The following is a 21,087-nucleotide window of genomic DNA, read 5'->3' on the forward strand; positions in this document are numbered from 1 at the left end:
TTATAAAATGGTAGCTATTATGATTATTATTAAGTATCTATCCCATAATCATTCAAAATCTCCAGTTGCCAGGCCTAGAAAAGTCATCTTGTAATTACTACTTGCATAAGAAAAATGGTGATTTCCCCAGTCCCACCAATTATGTTTAAAGAGTCCTTGGATGGTTTGTTTAAGGGAGCAGTGTGTCAATAAGGCAGGGATGAGGATGATTCCTCCCAAACCATTTAAAATCTTGGCTCCTCCTTGAGCTTTGAGTCCATAAATGTTTCACAGAGACTGTCTCTGGTTCCTTCAGACTCATGAGAGTGGGAATTTTAGGAAAGTAATAAAAGATTTCTTCACATCTATGAAGCAGGCAAGTTCAAATCAATCCAACAGGTATGAATCAAACACCTGCTACATCCTGAGCCCTGTACAAGTGAGAAAATAAAGGAAAGGAGGAAATGGGAGATATGTGGCTCACCGTGGACAGGATGTATCCCGGGGATCAGATGAGATGTTATGATTTGGTGTTTCTCTTACGTGTGGTTTTGATGCTTGGAGCTGATGGTAAAATAATGAGAGATGAATCCAGAAGGGGGACCAATGTCAGAGCTAGAATAGGCAATCCACACTGGTTTGATGATCCAGGATGCTAAACAGAGAGCTAACTTCAAAGTTGGGAGCCAAACAGGCTCAAACTTAGGGGAGCTGATTAACTAGAAGTATGGAAATAAGAAGATGGGTATTGACCCAAGGTAGAATGTGTCCATGATTTTTGGGTAATTTTTGATTTTGATATGACCTCAAACTTACAGAAATGCTGCAAGAAAAATTCAAGGAATTCTTACATACCCTACCCAGATTAAGCAATTGTTCACATTTTGCCCAATTACTTTTCATTCTCTGTTTATAAGCTTTTGTATATTATTTTTTCTGAACCATTTGAGAGTAAGGTGTAGACATTCTGCCCTTTTATCTCTAAATACATCAGTGTGTATTTCCTAAAAAATGCATTCTTGTATATAACTATGGTATAATTATCAAAGTTAGAAAATTAAACATTGATACAATAATATGAAACTATTGTCCATATTTTAATTTTGTCAATGATCAAAAATACATGATAGCTAATTTTCCCCAGGCCAATTTCCAATCCAGGATCACATATTATGGGTAGTTGTCATGTCTCCTTAGTGCCTTTCATCCGGAACAGTTTCTCAGACTTTCTTTGTTTTTTCTTTACCTGAATATTTTTTGAAGAATTCAGGTCAGTGATTTGGTAGATGGTGCCTCAATTTGGATTTATCCCATGTTCCTCATGGTTAGATTTAGGTTATGCATCTTTAAGCAGAATACTACAGAAGTGATGTGTTATCCTTTTCAGTGCTTTATATCAGGATGCACACAATATCAGTTGTCCCAGTTGTGATGTTAATTTTGATTACTTGGTTTAGATGGTCTCAAAATCTACTAAATTTCTCCAGTATAGAGTTACTATCTTCTTCCCATTGTAATTAGCACATAATCTGTAAACAGATACTTTAAGTCTGTGTAAATATCTTGTTTTTCATCAAACTTTTGCTCACTAATTTTAGTACCCATTGATTTTCTTTTTTTAAATATTTTTAAAATTTTAATTCAATTAATTAACATATAATGTCTTATATTGGTTTCAAAGGTACCCATTGATTTTCTAACTCCAGGGTTCTTTCTGTGTTTATCGGTTGGTATTGTAGTGTTAAGAAAGAGCCTTACCTTTTCTACCATTTATTTATTTATTCATATATTTATATCAGTGTGCATGTATGGATTTTAATTTTATTCAAATCTATCTATCATCTATCTAAAACCATGAATTCATATTAATACTTCCAATTATAATTGAATGCCACAGAGTTCATTTTGTCTTTTCTAACCCTTTCCATGTTGTGACTCCGTTCTTTAATAGTGAGAAAACTGGCTCCCATTATTCTCATGACATCTTTTTACGTGTCCCCTTACTGACTCGTGTGGCCATGTCAGGTGCAGATAGCAACTCAACTCTAGGGAGAAGGACAGAGTTTTCCAGAATTTACCATGTGAAAGGCCCCAATTCCTTTCTAGTGCTTTTATGAAGCAGGAGACAGAATTGACTGTGCCATCACTGTGCATGCATCCAACACTGCCTTGACCTCTTATGTGCCTTCATGATCTTAAAATGTTGGGACTGGCTATCAGGAGCCAGACTGGAAAGCAGATCTTGGTGAGCCAGCTATAGAAAAGAGCCCTGCACAATGAGATGGATGTTCTTGAAAGGCAAACAGCTGGAGTCAGAAGGCCAAAGGACTGATGACTTTCAACATCCCTTTAGGGCCTGAATTTCTGCAAAAATGTGTGTAGGAAAATCAGGCAGTATCTCCCAGGCTCATGTTCTTCACCATCATCTGCAGCCGATTGGCATATTCTAACACCTTGGCTACTTAGTTCTTTGCCATATAATCTGTACTCATCTTTTCTTCCATTCCACTTTGGCCATCCACTGCTATCATTATACCTTCGGCTTTTTCATCATCTATAATTGCTACTGAAAATGCTTTACCTCCAAAATCATAGATTCAGACATCATACTCTTTGACTGTATCCTCCTTTTCTTTCACTCGTGCCTGTATTTTACAGCAGGTCTTCCTGTCTACTGACTTCTGCTTTCTTCCAACCCATAAACCCTTGTTTTGTATCCATCTTAGATTCCATAATCCATCATTTGAACACATTCTTATTTCTGACTTTCTGGTCAAACACATCTACAAAATCCAAATTCTGGATGATCCTAACTCTTGACTTTCTCTGCTCCTGCACTCAAACAGCCAAGTATTGTAGCAGAAAGTCATGCAACAAGGTATATTGTTTTCACTATAAATTCATGTTTCTCTTCTTAAAATGCCCTTTACCACTGTCCTTTAAGTCCATTATACTTTATTGGTTAGTTCACTTTCTACAACTCATACTTCAAAGATTCTCCATGCTCCTTCAATCTTCAATGTTCTTCTTTTCTTCTATTTTTACTATTACCATTCTGCTCCAAGCCACCAACTTCCACCGGAACTATTGCAATTGTCTTTTTTTTAAAGTAATTTTTTAAAAGCCATTTTAGGTTCACAACAAAATTGAATAGGAAGTACAGAGTTCCCATATGCCCACTGCCCAAACTACATGCATGGCCTCCCCCACTATCAACATCCTGAACCAGAGTGGTACATTTGTCATAACTGATTAACATACATTGATACATCAGTATCACCCAAAGTCCGTAGTTTACTTTAGGGTTCACTCTTGGTTTTGTATGTTCTATGGGTTTTTAGAAATGTATAATGACATGTATCTATCATAATAGTAACATGCAGAATAGTTTCAATGCCCTAAAAATCCTCTGTGCTCCACTTACTCATACCTCCCTCTCCCTAGTGCCTGACAACCACTGGCAATTGTCTTTTAACTACTCTTTCCACATCTACTTTTATCACTCTCAATCTTTTCTCCACTTTGCAAAGTGGTCTTTTCAAAATAGAATCTGATCTTGTCAGTTTTCTACCTAAATCTCTTTAAATAGATTCCTATTGCTCTTTTCTTTGTGTGGAGATTTTAAATTACAGATTCAATTTCTGGAATAGATAGTGGACTATTCAAACCTTTTACTTCCTTTTGTACCACTTTTGGTAAGTTATGGCTTAAAAGAAGATTGTCCATTTCATATATGCTGTGAAACTCACTGGCACAACGATGTACCTAATAAGCTCATGCAATCTTCTAAGTAGCCTTAGGATCTATAGTGATGCCCCCTTTTCATTCTTGATGTTGATAATTTGTGTTTTCGCTTTCTTGATCAGTTTTGCTAGAGGACTATGGATTTTTAAAATCTTTTCCAAAGATCAACTTTTGGTTTTGTTGATTTTTCTTTAGTGTATGTGTGCTTTTTATATATTCTTACTATTTCCTTCATTCTACTTTCTGTGGTTTTTTAAAAGGATTTTTTATTTATTCATTTGAGAGAGACAGAGAGAGCAAGCAAGAGCATGAGTGGGGGGAGGGGCAGAGGGAGAGGGAAAGGCAGACTCCCTGCTGAGCAAGGTGCCCAACACATGGCTCTCCATCCCAGGACCCCAGGATCATGACCTGAGCTGAAGGCAGACACTTAACTTATTGAGCCACCCAGGCGCCCCTACTTTCTATGTTTTTAATTCGTTGCTCTTTTTAATTTTTTAAACTGGAAATCTTCCTTATTTTCTAATATAGTCACTTAAAGCTAGAACATTCCTTCTAAATACTGCTTCAGCTACATCCTGGAAGTCTTTCTTCTCTTTTTAAAAACTTTTATTGTGGAAAATAGCAAACATATACAAAAGAAACAGAATAATATAACCAAACACCGTATGCCCATCACCCAGCTTCAAAATTTATCAACATTCTACCATTATTATTTCATCTCTAACTTGGTTATTATTGCTATTGTTATTATTTTGCAGTCCTCTATTTTTGAAGTACAATTGTACACACTGAAATGCCCATATTATAGATCTATCATTTTGATAAAGGGATATGCCCACATAGTTTAGACGTTATCATGATATGGAATAGGGGTCAGCAAATTATGGCCCATGGGCCAAATCTGGCCATGGCCTGTTTTTCACAGCCTGGAAGCTAAAAATGTTTTTTCATTTTTAAATGACTGTAAAAACAACAACAAATAAAGCAAAACAAAGATTATGCAACAGAAACAGTATACGATCTGCAAAGCATAAAATATTTGTTATATGTACCTTTACAGAAAAAGATTGCTGACCCTGATATGAAACATTTCTTTCTTTCCAGAAAGTTCCTTTGTGTTCTTCAGTAAATTTGTGCCTCCCACAAAGAGGGAAACACTGTTCCAGGGTTATTCCTATCTCACATTAATTTTGCTTCTTCTGTAACCTCATAGAAGTGGCATCATACAACACCCCAACTGATATTAATCCGTGTTATTGTGTGTGTATAAATAGCTTGTTCTTTTCATTGACAAATAGTATTCAGTCGTATGAATACAGCACAATTTAATTATGTATTTTCCTGTTGATGGACATTTGGGCTGATTCCAATAAAGCTGCTAGGAATATGCTTTTTACAAGTCTCTCTTTTACTTATTTATTTATTTTTATTTTATTATGTTATGTTAATCACAAGTCTTTTTATGGACACATATTTTAATTTCTTTTGGTTAAACACTTAGGAGTGGAATTTCTATGTTAAAGTATCGTGTACATTTAAGTTTATAAGACGCTATCAAACCTTTTCCCATTTTAATTTCCTGCATGCAAGTTATGAGAGTTCCCTTTGCTCTACATCATCAGCAATATTTGATACTGTCAGCCTTTATAGTTTTAGCCATTCTAGTGGGTTTATAGGGGTATCTCATTGGTTTTTAAAACAATTTTTTTTATTAAGTAATCTCTGTGCTCAAGGTGGGGCTTGAATTCACGACTCTGAGATCAAGAGTTGCATGCTCTACTGTGGATTGTTTAAGACTGATGAATCACAGACCTGTACCTCTGAAACAAATAATACATTAATAGGTTAAAAAAAAAAAAAAATAGTAGAGGGGCGCCTGGGTGGCTCAGTTGGTTAAGCGACTGCCTTCGGCTCAGGTCATGATCCTGGAGTCCCTGGATCGAGTCCCGCATCGGGCTCTCTGCTCGGCAGGGAGTCTGCTTCTCCCTCTGACCCTCCTCCCTCTCATGCTCTCTGTCTCTCATTCTCTCTCTCAAATAAATAAATAAAATCTTTAAAAAAAAAAAAATAGTAGGAAGGGAAAAATGAAGAGGGAGGAATCAGAGGGGGAGATGAACCATGAGAGACTATGGACTCTGAGAAACAAAGGGTTTTAGAAGGGAAGGGGGGTCGGGGGATGGGTTAGCCTGGTGATGGGTATTAAGGAGGGCACGTACTGCATGGAACACTGGGTGTTACACGCAAACAATGAATCATGGAACACTACATCAAAAACTAATGATGTAATGTATGGTGACTAACATAGCATAATAAAAAAAAAGAAAAAAGAGTTGCATGCTCTACCAACTGAGCCATCCAGGTACCCCCTCACTGGTTTTTTTCTTAATTTTTAATTTTTATTTTTTTGTATTTTTATTTTTAGAGAGAGAGAGAGAGCACACCAGCAGGGGTGGGGGTGGAGGGGCAGAGGAAGAGGGAGAGAATCCCAAGCAGGCTCCACGCTCAGTGCAGAGCCCAACACAGGGCTGGATCTCCCAACCCTGAGATCATGACCTGAGCCAAAATCAAGAGTTGGATACTTACTTAACCAACTGAGCCACCTAGGCACCCCTTAAATTTTTATTTTTAATTATGATAAAAACATAACAAAATTTACCATTTCTAAGTATACAATTCAGTAGTGTTAAGTATATTTACATTATTTTTGCAACACATTGTCACAACTCTTTCATATTGCAAAACTGAAATTCTGTATCCATTAAACAACTCCCCTTACCCACCCCCTCCATCTCCTTATAGCCACCATTCTGTTTTCTGTTTCTGTGAATTTGACTACTTTAGCTATCTCCTATGAGTAGAATCATACAGCCTTTGTCTTTTTTTGTGACTGGCTTATTTTACGTAGTATCATTGTGTTTTTAAAATAGATTTTTTATTCAGGTTTAATTAGATGTTCTATTCAATGAATTTTGACAATTGCATACATCTCTGTAACCACTCCCCAAAACAAAATATAGAATCTGTCCATCATCCTAGAAAGTTCCATTTCCCTTCTCAGTCATTGCCCCTAGCCCAGAGGCAACTACTGTTCTGATTTCTGTCATCATAAATTAGTATTTTTTTCCATTCTTAGATTTCACATAAATAAAATAATGCAATATGTACTCTTACGTGTCTGGCTTTTCTCTGTCAACATAGTACTTTTTAAGGTTAATTCATGTTTTTGAATGTAACACTAGTTCATTTTTTAAAATCACTGAGTAGTATTTCACTTTATAAATATATCACAATTTGTTTATCATTCTCCTGCTGATGAACACCTGGCTAGTTTCTAGTTTCTTGGTGTAATGAATAAGGCAACTATAATCTTTATTTAGTTGTGAAAAAACACAAAATTAGCATTTTAACTTTTTTTTTTTTCTTCAAAGAATCAACTTTAACTCCAGGTATAGAATTTAGTGATTCATCACTTACATACAATACCCAGTGCTCATCACAACAAGTGCCCTCCTTAACTATCTTTAAATATACAGTTCAGTTCTGTTAAGTATAATCATATTGTTGTAAACAGATCTCCAGAACTTTTTTATCTTGCAAATCTGAAACTCTGTCTCCATTAAGCAATAACTTTCTTTTTCCCCTCCCTCCAATTCCTACTAACAGCATTCTACTTTCTGTTTCTGTGAATGTTACTGCTCTAGACAACTTATATAAGTAGAATCATACAGCATTGGTGTTTTTGTGACTGACTTATTTCATGTAGCATAATGTCTTCAAGGTTCATCCTTGTGGTAACGTGTGACTGGATTTCCTTCCTTCTTAGGGCTGATCAATATTCCATTGTATGCTATTCACTCATTTCTTGATGGACATTTTGGTTGCTTCCCCTGCTTGGCTACTGTGAATAGTGCTCCTATGAATATGGGTTTGCAGATATCTCTCTGAGACTCTGTTTTTAATTCATTGGGTATATACCCAGAACTGGGATTACTGTATCATATGGTAGCTCTATTTTTTAATTTTTTGAGGAATCATCATACAATTTCCCACAGTGGTTACACCATTTAATTACAATCCTATCAACAGTACACAAGGCTTTTAATTTCTCCATATCTTTGCTAGTGCTTGTTATTTTCATTTTAAAAAAATTTTTTTGATAGTAGCCACCCTAGAGGGTGTGACATGGTATCTCACTGTGGTTTTGATTTGCTCTTCTCTGATAATTAGTGATGTTGAGTATCTTTTAATAGGCAACTATAAATTTTTTAATGTTTTTTTGTGAACATATATTTTCGTTTCTCTTGTGTAAATACTTAAAGAGTGGACTAACTGAAGGGTGCCTAGCTGGCTCAGTCGGTAGAGCATGCAACTCTTGGTCTCAGGATTGTGAACTCGAGCCCCATGTTGGGTGTAGAGATCAGTTAAGAAAATAAAATCTTAAAAAAAAAAAAAAAGAATAGACTAAATGAGTCATAGAACAGATACAAGTGTAACTTTATATAAAACATCCAAACAGTTCTTCTAATTGGTTATAACATTTTACACTACTATCAGAAATGTATGGATGTTCCATTTGTTCTAAATTCTCAGCAGCATCTTTTTGATATTTGCCTTTCCGGTGTGTGTGAAATGGTATCTTATTGTGGTTTTAATTTGCATTTTCTTGATGGCTAAAGTTGTTGAGCAGCTTTTCATATGTTTATAACTTATTTGTGTATCTTCTTCTGTGAATTGCCCATTCAGATTTTTGCCATTTAATAAAAAACTGGGGTGTTTTTTGCCTTTTAATTTTTGAACTGTAGACATTTTTCATGTATGCTGGATATAAACCTTTGGTCAGATACATGTTTTATAATATTTTTCCTCAGTCTGTGGCTTGTTTATTTTCTTAGTGGTATCTCTTGACGAGCAAAATTTTTAATTTTGAAGAAGGTCAATCTATTATTTTATTTTATTTTATTTTTATTTCATTTTATTGCCCATAAATCCTTGCCTATTCCAAGATTCTAGATTTAGGATTATGACCCATCTTGAATTACTTTTTGTGTATGGGCTGAGATAGTGAACAAGGTTCACTGTTTTTCCATAGAGATATCCAGTGTTCCTACAGCAACTGCTTAAAAAAAGCTTTCCTTTCTCCACTGAGTTAGCTTCTCAGTTTGGTAAAAATCAAATGACTATATATATGTAGGTATATTTTTGGACACTACTATGTTTCACAAACTCATTAATGTACTCTACTGCCAATATCACACTGCTTAATTATCATAACTCTAGAGTAAGTCTTAAAGTCAAGTGGTGTAAACTCCTCCAACTTGTTATTTTTCAAGATTGTTTTGGATAGCGTCATTCATTTTAATTTTCAATAAATTCTAGAATTAGCTTCTTTTACTTAAGCAAAGGCTTCAGGAACTTTTGATAATAATTGTATGAATTTATAAACCAACTTAGCAACAATGGACATCTTAACAATATTGAATCTTCTAGTCCATTAATGTGGTATAGATCTTCATTTAAGTTTTGTTTAATTTTTCTCATCAGTGTTTTGATGCTTTCACATTATATTGAGTAGAATTGGTGAAGAAAGACATCTTTGCCTTGCTCTTGACTCAAGAGGAAAATGATTTAATGTTCTACTATTGGGTTTGATGTTACCTGAAGGGTTTTTCACACATGTCCCTGTTTCTGATTTTCTGTGAAAATTTTTTTAATCTTGAGGAGTTTTTTAAATATATTCTCTGCCTTCAAAAGTTCATCTTTAGATTTCAGGTGTCTGACTATGATGTGTCTAGGTGTAGCTTTCTTTGTATTTAATCTGTTTGGGGTTCACTGAACTTCTTGGATATTTAAGTTGATTTTCAAATGGCAGGAGTTTGAGTATTATGTTCCTAAGTTGTTTGTGTTTCTTCTGTATGGGGTTCAGTGCAGTTTCTTCAATATTTAAATTGACGTCTTTCAACAAATTCAAGAAGTTTAGGGCCACCGTTTCTTATATTTTTTCTTTTCCATTCTCTCTTGTATCCTTCTGAAACTGAAGCTTTGTATGTGCTAGACTGCTTGATATTGTCCCACAGATCCCTGAGACTCTACTCATTTTATCCCCAATCTTTTTTCTCTCTGTTGTTCAGATTATTGTATTTTTTATTGCTCTTTCAAGTTCATTGACTTTTCTGTCATTTCCTAAGCCAATCTAGTGAATTTTATATTTTCTAGCTATAGAATTTCCATTTGATTCATATTTATAGTTTCTGTGTCTCTGCTGATATTCCCTATCTGTATATTCATTTTGCATATATTGTCTTTTAAGTCCTCAAATATATTTGGAATATCTGCTTTAAAGTTCTTTTCTGTTGGTTGCAACATCTATATCATCTCAGGGTTGATTTTTACTGACTGCTTTTATTTTTTTGAGTATAGGTCACATTTTCCTGTTTCTTTGCATATCTAAGGCTTTTTGGTTGATTGCTGAACATTATGAATGATACAGTTTCTACCTTCAAGTCATGTCCAGTTTGGGGAATACAGTCTCACAAAACAAAAACAAAAAACGCAAATTCTACCAATTTTAGTGTGTTTTTCAGGTTTACTTTTACCTCCATTTGTGTGTTTGGTCACTCTCCACTGTCTTCATGGTTTAAAAAATATTGGTCCATATGTTATGGGGGTTTTGGTCTATTTTGCTGATTTTCTCTTTTTCCCAGCAAAGCCCTTCTGCTAGGCTAAACCTGATCTTCAGCTTTTCCAAGGATTAGTAAATGTCCCCAGGGAAGAAAATGGCTGGCAACAATCTGCTTATCTCAGAAGGGCTCCTGCCCCTCTTAATTTCAGGTCCTTTTTTGTTTTGTTTTGTTTATACATATCTTTGTCATCTTTTAAAATATGATATTTTTGCAATTTATCTGGCTTTCTAATGTTGTGGTATTGGGAATGGTAGTCTGCCATGACTTACTATATCCTACATGGTATAGAAGTGCCTCTAATTGCTGTTAATATCAAGAAAAAGCTACTTAAAATGGTCTATTAGATCCTCCATGGTGTGACCCTGCCCTGCCTCTTCAGCCATATCTCATACCACAATATTTCCCTTACCCTCTCTGCATCAGCCACACTGGCTTTTTTTCCATCCTTGGATTGTGATATGCTCCTAGCACAGAGCCTTTTCACATGCTATTCCAATCTCTGGAATACTTTCCTCTCCCTTCTTTGCCTGGTTAATTCCACTTATCTTTTAGCTCCCAGCTCAATTGTCACTTACCAGGAACCCTCCCTCAACCTCTCTGATTGGTCAAAGCCCCAGTTATACATACTTAGATTATGTATCTCTCCTTTATAGGACTTGTCAGAGTTGCAAGTTTACATTTCTTTTTTTTTTATTAAAGATTTTATTTATTTATTTGACAGAGAGGGAGAGTGCAAGCACAAGCAGGGGGAGCAGCAGGCAGAGGGAGAAGGAGAAGCAGGCTCCCTGCTGAGCAAGGAGCCTGATGCAGGGCTCGATCCCAGAACCCCGGGATCATGACCTGAGCTGAAGGCAGGCGCTTAACCCACTGAGCCACCCAGGTGCCCTGCAAGTTTATATTTCTTTATGTAATTATTTAATTAAGAAGTCAGGGACCGTATAATATTTTGTTCACCCATTTGTCGCTAACCCTTACCTCAGGGCCTAACATATAGTAAGGTACTCAATACATGTTTGTTAAATTAATGAAGTGTTACTGGCAGGAAACATAGCATCAGGAATCTTCCACTAGTACCTGGTTAATATCTACTATATGACCATTGACCTCTGGTGGTAAAGAGTGAATAGACTGATACAAGGGTAGGAGGTCTTGAACAACAGCTCTCTACAATGAAACAAAACAAAATGAAATAGAGGAAGAAGACATAGCAGCCATTTAGTCCATGGAGGTAGAAAATCTTACTGCCAAAGTAGGTACCAACGGCTGATATAGCAATGGCAGGCACTGATGTGGAGAATTAAATTTTCATAAGGGTCCATACCTAACACTAGGATAGTATTGCAGCTGCAGTGCAAGTAGGAATTATTCTGATGTTACAATGTCCCAGAAACATTGTCAAGCAGTTAAAGGCATCTTTGAGATAACTTAAGCTAATGCTTGACTCAGGAGCAGGTTTCTCTGGTGATTGTATGCTTAAAGGTTTCACGTCAGATGCAGTACTAGCGAACATTTTGGGAGACAGGACAATTTAACTCTTGAACATTTGATGATAACCACTTAGGGGCCTATTATTGAAGGATTAAAGTACATGCCTATCCAGTAAATGTTCAGATGACCTTCTTGCTAAAAAAAGTGTTCCAGACATTCTCTTTTTCCTGAGGTTGTCCAAAATATCAGTAGGACATGACAGCATGTAGGTATCTACCTGGTTCCTATATGGGCTCTTATCTGTTGGTTGTAGCTGAGGACATATGACTGTAACGATCTAGGGAAAACCTGGGCCTGAACTTTCTCCATGCTAGGGCTACTAGTGTTAAGCTAGATTCTGTAACAAATAGACTCCCGAATATTTAATGTCTCAAACACAGCAGAAGTTTAGTTCTCATCCAAATAATAGTACAAGGTAGGTGTTCTTTGTTGGCAGGTGACTTCCTTCCAATATACGGATTCAGGGACCCAGGATATAACCATTTTATGGCCCTGCCATCTCCTAGGACCCTGTCATCATCTGCATTCATCTATACAAGTGAAAAATAACATGAAATGCATATATTTACTTCTTAAAAGCCTTAACCTAGAAATGGCATATATTACTTCCTCTTACATTTCACTGCTTAAAATTCAGTCATATGGCTACACTTAGCTCCAAGGGAGGCTGTAAAATGTGGACTAGTTGTTTTCCCAATAAGAAAGGAAATAGATTTGTGTTGAATAGCTAACAGACATAACCACTTTGTATTCTGTCTTCCAAAAGAGGTTTAGAATCCCATAGTTTTGGCTGCTTGGTTCATAAGAGATGGCACAATAAAACCTTAATAGTAAGGGCCCACTTTGCTATGTGTGGGCTGAATTTCCATGTCCGCCTTAGCTGGTTTAAGCTGCATTGGACTAAGTGGCTTGTAATGGGTGGCAGGCTTTTATGCTTAAAAGGCAGCTTTAATGGTCAATAGCTGCCATTCGCACCAGGGATGATTTAACCTCAGCTTGGATCACCCTGTTGGAGAAGTAGGTTCATATTCTAAGCCAGTGTATTCCATCTCAATAAATGTCCCACCATACTCCCAATGCTCAAAATAGAATAGTTTGTGATTTAATCCTTTCCTTTATTTTCCACATGAAATATATATGTGTGTATATCTTTATATATCTGTGTAAACATATTTATAGGTTAAGTTTCTATAATTAATGATTTATTACTGGTCAAATTCATCAGATATTTTTCTGTCTTCATCTTCATCTGACTTCTCTGGTATTTATAACATTTTCCTGAAATTCTTTCTGGCATTTACCTCAATTTCCTGAAACTCTTCCTGTGGTGTTCTTAATATTGTTCTAAATAGTCTTTTCTCCACTTTCTTGGCCTTATTTCTAAGTCTATTCAGGATGTTCTTTCTTTTCCATTTTTTAATTTTGATATTTCCCTCTTCTCTTTTTATTCTGTATGTTTTCTTTGGGCTATCTCATCTACTCCCATTAATTTCATGTACCATGCTTTGCATGCTTACAGTTCCCAAGTTTATTTATCCAGATCAGACTTCTTTCCTGAGCCCCAAACCCTGAATATCCAACTGTCTTTGGAATAGTTCCACCTTAATGTCTCACAGGCACCTCATTCTTAAGATGTCCCAAACTGAATTAATCAGCCTTCCCCACCACCAAAATTTTGTTTTCCCATCTGTCTTGGGTCAGATTCTCTAAAAGCTGAGCCTGAGATGGAGTTTCTTATTCAAATTACTCATTGAGAGAATGCTCCAAGAGAAAGGGAGTGAGGGAAGAAGGTTAGGGCAGAAGTAATAGCTCAGCAAGTATGTGATCTCTGCTGGAGACTAGCTTCAGTATGATGTCATGGGAGAAATGCTAGAGTGCAAGTTATACCATGAGTCCCAGCTTGAGGCTAGGGAGTTAGACTTTTGTACCAACCCCAGGCAGTCAGTCATTGGCTAAGGTCTGTGGGAGGGACCTAACCTTTAAAGTTAGTTGGCTTCCATTTGGTTTGGGCTCTAGGACAATTTTCCCAAGAATGGGACAGCTGTGAGTTATCAGCCAACATTCACAGTGGCTGGGGAATGCACAGTAGAGGTGATATGGGTGGGACACCAACATATCCATTACTGCACCATCCCTGAATTCCTTATATTGGTGTGTGGCACTGCTATCTACCTAGGAATACCAGTAGAAATCTGGAAGTGATCATGGAGCCCTTTTCCCTCTCATCCCCTATTAAATAGTAAGAATAATAGGTAGCTGTTATTGAATGCCCATAATATAAATTTCAAATACCATAGCAAGGTTCTCAAAGATGCTTGGGATGTGGTTCCTGTCTATCTCTCCAGCCTTGTGTCTCATCTTCCTTCCCTGCACTCTGTTCTGGCCACCCTAAACCTGTTGCAATTTCCTCAACATAACATGCTTTCCCTCTCAGCCACTCCCACCCTGTAACCTTCACCTGGTCAACTCTTAACTTGTCCCTGACGGTCAAGACATTACCTCTTCAGGGAAGCCTTCTCTGATCCTTCAAGCTGAATAAATATCTGAGCTCCCCCAGCATGCCATCCCCCCTTCCATAAGAATACATTTCACAGTAAAATACAGCTGTCAGCTTATTTGTCTATCACCCCCAGTTTGAATATGAGCTCTTTTAGGACAGTGATTTCATTTTGTTTAACTCTGCATCTCTAGCATACAGTCCGGTTCCTTGGACATTGTGGGCACACACTAAATGATTCTTGCATTAGTGAAAAAATTAATGATGCAAAGGGAAAATGTAGTCAAAATTCTAGATGTTTCTTCTGAAACAAATTTTGAAGATTTTGGCCTGATGTTTATGTAGGCTATTTATTTTAATAGATAAATATTCACAAATAGAAAATCTATTCCACCTTTCATAGTATGAAACTTCTTTAGTCTTCCTGGCTCCCCAAGCTCCATTCTAGAGTCCCCAAAGAATCAGGAAGAAGGCCACAGCCCGAGGATTCACTTAATATACCAAGAGAGATCTCTCTCTAAAATCTCCCTCTTTGACCATTGCATTAATTTTCTATCACTGGCTATGATATTGTGATTTATAGTAAAAAATATATATTTGGTCTTCATCCATATTTCTAGCACAGAGCTCCTAAAACCCTTGGAATTTCCTAAGTGAGGAGGGTGATAAAGGTGTCTTTTGTTATGTTAGTGAGATTTTTGGATCATACCTAAGGATGGGAGCTGGTTGCCTGGGAACCAATCACTTGATTAGAAGGTTGGAGCTTTTCAGTCCCACCCACCACTGACTACTGGGGAGGGGAGAGGGGCTGAAGGTTGAATCAATCATGGATGACCAATGATTTAATCAATCATGTCTATGTAATGAAGCCTTCATAAAAACTTCAAAGGACAGAGTTTGGAGAGCTTCTAGGCTGGTGAACATGTGGAGATTTGGGGAGAGTGGCATGCGTTCTGAGAGGGCATGTAAGCTCCACACCTTTCCCCCATACCTTGTCCTATGTGTCTCTTCCATCTGGCCGTTCCTGAGTTATATCCTTTGATAATAAACTGGTCATCTAGTAAGTACAATGTTTCTAAGAGTTTTGTGAGCCACTCTAACAAATTAATTGAACCCAAGGTGAGGGGTGTTAGAACCTCCAATCTATAGCTGGTTTGTAAATGCCCAGGTGACTTGGGCTTGTGACTAGTGTCTGAAGTGTGTATGGGGGGAGGCAATCTTGTAGGACTGAACCCTTAACCTGTGGACTTTGATGCGATCTCCAGGTAGATAGTGTCAGAATTGAGTTGCATTATAGGACACCCAGCTGGTGGTGGAAAATTGTTTGGTTATGTGGGGAACCCCTTCCCCCAACAGACACAGTGGAATTGGTGAGTAGAACCTTTATCACCATACCAAAATAGCACAAACATAGTGGCTTAAAACAACACCCATTTATTATCTCATTTTTCTGTAGATCAGAAGTCTAAGTGGGATCAGCTGGGTGCTCCACTTAGTGTCACATAAGGATGAAGTAAAGGTGTCAGTCACTTGGGGTTCTTATTTGGAGTCTCTGGGGGAAAATCACTTCTAGGCACAGTCAGGTTGTCAGCAGAATTTAGTTCTGTTCAGCTATAGGACTGAAGTCCTCATTTCCTTGCTGGCTGTTAGCTGAGAGCTGTTCCCAGCTTCTGGAGGCTCCCCACAGTCCTTGGCTTGTAGCCTCCTTCCTCTCTCTTCAAAGCCAACAACGGAGTGTTAAGTCCTCACACTTTGAATCTCTCTGACTTCCTCTCTTCCCTCCTCTTCTGATTTAAAGGCTCATGTAATCAGATTAGGCCTACCTGCATAATCTCCCTTTTGCCATATAACATAACAATCACAGGACTAACATTAGGGACTGGAGATCATGTGGGCCAAGATTCAGCTTTTCACAGCAAGCAGTCATAGGAAGGATGAAGAGAAAGGTATGTGCCCTCAACTCTGGTCCCCAATTGTGACAGGACAGTTGTGACTTTCCTCTCTCCCTCTGTTTCCAGATGAAGGAACTGCGTCATGAGAATATTAACCCTTTATTGGGTTTCTTCTATGATTCAGGGATGTTTGCCATTGTGACAGAATTCTGTTCCAGAAGGAGCCTAGAAGACATATTGACAAATCAGGATGTGAAACTTGACTGGATGTTTAAATCGTCACTTCTGCTCGATCTCATCAAGGTTAATGGAAAGACTGAGGAAATCTTGGATTTTCCCTATAGATTAGAATTTAAATGTTTTGGGATATTTTATTTTCCTTGGATCATTGTGATGATCTCATTCTTCTACCTTCCTTCCCAAGGTCTGCCCCCACCCCTTCTCATAGTCCCTTTGTCCATATCTGTTATTAAGGTACTGATATAAAAGGGACTTACTTGACCCACCCCTTCTCCCAATTTGAGGGCCAGATTTGTCCTTGCTTTCTGTTGCCATTGAGCACTCTTTGCCTTAAGCAACCCTTTCTTCCATCCCATTTCTCTGCTTTCTGGATGTGGGAAAGTATTCATTCCCAGACCTTTTGGTGCTGCTTAACCTCAAATCCTGGTTTTCACCTTCTAAAAGGTGGTTCAGTCTAGAACTAGGTGATAGGTCTTTGCACAGCATAAGTGTAGATATGTAACTCAGCATGACCAGAAAGCCAAAAGATCATAGGGTCTATCAGGCAGCACTTTCATTCTCTGAGGCAGGGACTATTGAAAGTCAAGGGGATTCATGGATGCATCTATAGATGGGCTTTAGTGGAGTCCATGAACTCCTGGAAATAATATGCAAATTGTTGTCTATGTGCATTTTTATGGGACTGAACTGGTTAAGCAATGACTTGTTGAGCTTCTTGCATATTGACCACAGTCTTGATCTTTATAGTGTGGCCTAACCCTTTTCAAGGTAGCTTTATAGACATTATCTCATTCCAATTCTCCATAAAATAAGTATGATTAGCCTCCTTTTACAGAGGCTCAGAGAAGCTAAATGAAGTACACTTTGTTATATAGTATCTGCCATACATAGTAAGTGCTCAATAAATATTTATCAGCCAACTATTAAGTGGCAGAGCTGATGATAGAATTCAAATCTCCTGATTTCAATTCTAGTACTCTTTCCACTCAACCTGTAAGCAAGGTCCCATGAGTTAAGGGAGAAGCTTCTAAATGACAGACCTCTCAGGCCCATGATGAATGAAACCCAAACATTAGACAACCCCTGGGGGAAATCTCACCCACTGCAGACTCATCTTGGAAGTACTGGGGAGTGCAGAGTTTCTGAGAGCACAAGATGTAAAGCATACAAATACAAAGGGGTGTCAGGGTGCAAAATAGAGCCAGATACTTAAAAAGGCTCAGCATAAAAAGATCTGAGATGATTGCACCAGAACATGAATTTTATTTATATGTGAATGAGTAAGCCCATCTGATAGAGTCCTCATAGATCACCTTTGAATGTCATATAAAGTTGCCAAACAAGCCGCAAAGATCAACAGTATTCAGCTTTCTTCTTTTTAATTACAAAAATAATGTATTAAATTAAATTTAAAATCAAAAGATAAAAGTATATATGGGAAAAATATTGACATTTACTCAACCCTCTTTCATATCCTCCCCCAGAGTTAATCACTGCTGACAATTTGGTGATTAACCTTGCAATTCATTTCATGTGTGTTTACATACATTCTAGATTTTGTTTGTTTTTTAAAATACATACTGTTATGTAGTTTTGCACCTTTCTATTTTTCACTTACTTTATGGCTTAAAGATGATTCCATGTTAGTATATACAGATCTATTTCATTATTTTTAACTGCTGCAGAATATTCCATAGTTTGGATGTACCAAAATTTGGACAGTCCCTTCTTGACAGATATTTATTGTATTTTTAATTATATAATATTATAAAGCGGAGCTGCCTTGAGCATTCTTGTGTATGTCTCCTTGTGCAGATGTACAAGCATTTCTTTAGAGGAGAAGCAGAATCCCTAGGTCACAGGGTATGCATGCTTTCAATTTTGATATCTACTGCCAAATTGCCCACCAAAAAGGATGTACCAATTTCCATTCCTGCCAACAGTGGATGAAAGTTGAGTTAGACCTTTTTGGGAGAAAATCAGAATCTTCCAATTCTTGGAAATTATATATGTATGGATCCATCCTATGTTTGAAATGTTAATAAATCTCCCAATAGCATACAATTCTCCATACACACAAGATACAATTCTTCATCAAAAGCATAAAATTTTAGAGCTGAAAGGGACCTGGAAGTAATTCTTGTCAAAGTTTTGCTTTGCCTGCATATAAGAAAAAAGAGACTGAATTCTGGACCATAATAGCTCATGCCATTAACAAGCTCAGAAACTGGCTCTAAAAGCACAAAATAGTTAAATAAGTTACTAAATAAATCCTGTTTGTATCATCTGCAGGGCATGAAGTACTTACACCACAGAGAGTTTGCTCATGGGAGGTTGAAATCTCGGAACTGTGTGGTAGATGGGCGTTTTGTACTAAAAGTGACAGATTACGGCTTTAATGACATCTTGGAAACGCTAAGACTCTCCCAAGAGGAACCTTCTGCAGAAGGTAAGCAATGTATTTATACCCTTCTGATGCACACAAGGTAACTCCAAAATTCAAATGAGAATATGCACTGAATTAAAGCCTCAGGCTGATTCAACTCCCCACTTTTGTTGAAAATTCAGCCTCATTTCCAAGCCAAAGGAGTTGAATGAAGTCTGCAGGCTGTAATCTCAGCACAGCCTACTTCAGAACAAAGCCGGTGCAATAATGTTGAGTTCCTGCTGTGGCAGGATTAGGCTGTATTGTTTGGAGACCCCAGGAGTCTCTGGAGGAACTTGCTGAGCGATAGGCACACAGTAGGTGCTCAATAAATACTTGTCAGATTGAATGGAAGGTAATTTGGTAGCTGGACCCCCACAAAGCCCATTCTGGAATGGGATGTCCCTAGAGCCTACCCTCACTGTCTCCGTCAGAGAGAAAGAAGCAAGGAGGGGGATCCCAGCAAGTAAATACTCTATGGGTTGCGCGGGATGGCTTCAGACAGAACTGTGTCCTTCTAGTAAATAAGTAGGCAGGCCTGTAAAGCGCATTTGGTGTTTTCTGTCTTCTATTAAGTGCCCTAGTGACAGCACCAAACAATGCCTGTAGGGGTCGTAACAGATCAAAGAAATGGGAGAAATCTGCGATGGGGAATTGGGAGTGGGTGAGTGAGAAATAGGAGGAAATGAGTTGACAGAAGAGAGGAGGGAAGAAAAAGAAAGAGTAAGAAGGAGAGAGAATGAGTAGAGTTAAATACATAGAGGAAATGTGGGCATTAAAAAATTTAACCAGCAGGGCGCCTGGGTGGCTCAGATGGTTAAACATCTGCCTTCGGCTCAGGTCATGATCTCAAGGTCCTGGGATCGAGTCCCCACATCAGGCTCCCTGCTCTGCGGGAAGCCTGCTTCTCCCTCTGCCTTTCTCTCTCGCTCTGTCTCTCACGAATAAATAAATAAAATCTTCAAAAAAAAAAAAAAAATTAACCAGCATTGCCAGGGTGAAGAAAAAAGAGTGACACAAAAACACAGAGAACCAGACAACCCAAAAAAGACAGACAGAGGGACAGATCGAAATTACAACATATATTCTTAAAAGAATCTTTGGCAGTGTAAGTTTTAAAACTGCCGACGTGAGAGAAACAAAGACTGAAAGACACAGAGAAACACGTGCACAGATACAGACAAGACCGCCCAGCCATCAGTGGCAGCATCAGTATGGTGCGCAGGGATGGGTTGAATGTTGGGGAGGCATCTAGTCCAACTCTCTCATTTTACAGATGAGATAAGTGAGGCTCAAGATTTTTCCCAAGTCCTACAGCTACTTAGCAGCAGTTCCAGAAATTCAATTCAGGTCTTTTGAAGACTGGCCCCTATATGCAGCGAAATTACAACTTATAATAACATTTTCGTTTCTCTGCCTATCCATGCTTTGGAGGACGTGAAGCTCCCGGTAATCACAATAAAAACCAGTCTCTCTTTCTCTCTCTCTTTTCTCCCTCTCTCTCTTTCTGTGGACCTGTTCTTGTTGCCAACTTAGTCTTATGGTTATTGTTTGGCTAATTCCAATTTGAAAGCTTGGAGTAGTTGCCTGGTATTATGGCTAGGATGTTGGGGACAGCAGCTGCAGATTGGCAAGTACTTAGCTTCCTGTCAAGATGAGTCATCTACAAAAGATAAAACACAATGCCCAACTTCCCAGAGTTCCACTTAATTCACAGGTTGGCAACTTGCAAACTTAAGAAACTCTGGTCTTAGAGTGGGGAAAGGATAGGGGGTGGGGGGAAGTGCGTGTGTGTGCGTGCGTGTGTGTGCCTGCGTGCGTGTACCCTGTCTGTGTCTTTCTCTGTCTCTCCTTCTTACTGTTTCATTTCACTCTCCAAATTGCAATGGCAGTCTGGATCACAATCCATTCTTCACACACCACAGCCAGAGGGAGTTCTCTCAACTGCAAATCTGATCATGTTAGAGCTGTGCCAAAATGCACTGAATGGCTTCCCATTGCTCTTAGGATAAAGTTCAAATTCCTTTACATGGCTTATGAGCCCTGTGTGGTTTGGGCCTTGTGGACCTCTCGTGCTTAATCAACTCCCCCTCCATCTCTGGGCTCTAGCAGTGCTGAACTCCTTCCAGTTGTTTATTTACC

The 21,087-nt window shown here is 38.1% G+C and overlaps 1 protein-coding gene across 1 annotated transcript in view; it reads left to right on the forward strand.

Moving 5' to 3' along the window:
• The window catches only part of GUCY2F (guanylate cyclase 2F, retinal), an 87,099-nt gene that overhangs the window by 35,729 nt on the left and 30,283 nt on the right, over nt 1-21,087 (forward strand). The window contains exons 8-9 of the mRNA XM_031032151.2: nt 16,407-16,583; nt 18,813-18,969. Of these exons, the coding sequence (XP_030888011.1) occupies nt 16,407-16,583; nt 18,813-18,969 (334 nt within the window). The remainder of the gene's footprint in view (nt 1-16,406; nt 16,584-18,812; nt 18,970-21,087) is intronic.

This window comes from Leptonychotes weddellii, chromosome X (assembly GCF_054177405.1).
Source record: "Leptonychotes weddellii isolate Sample4059 chromosome X, ASM5417740v2, whole genome shotgun sequence".
Classification (NCBI taxonomy): domain Eukaryota; kingdom Metazoa; phylum Chordata; class Mammalia; order Carnivora; family Phocidae; genus Leptonychotes; species Leptonychotes weddellii.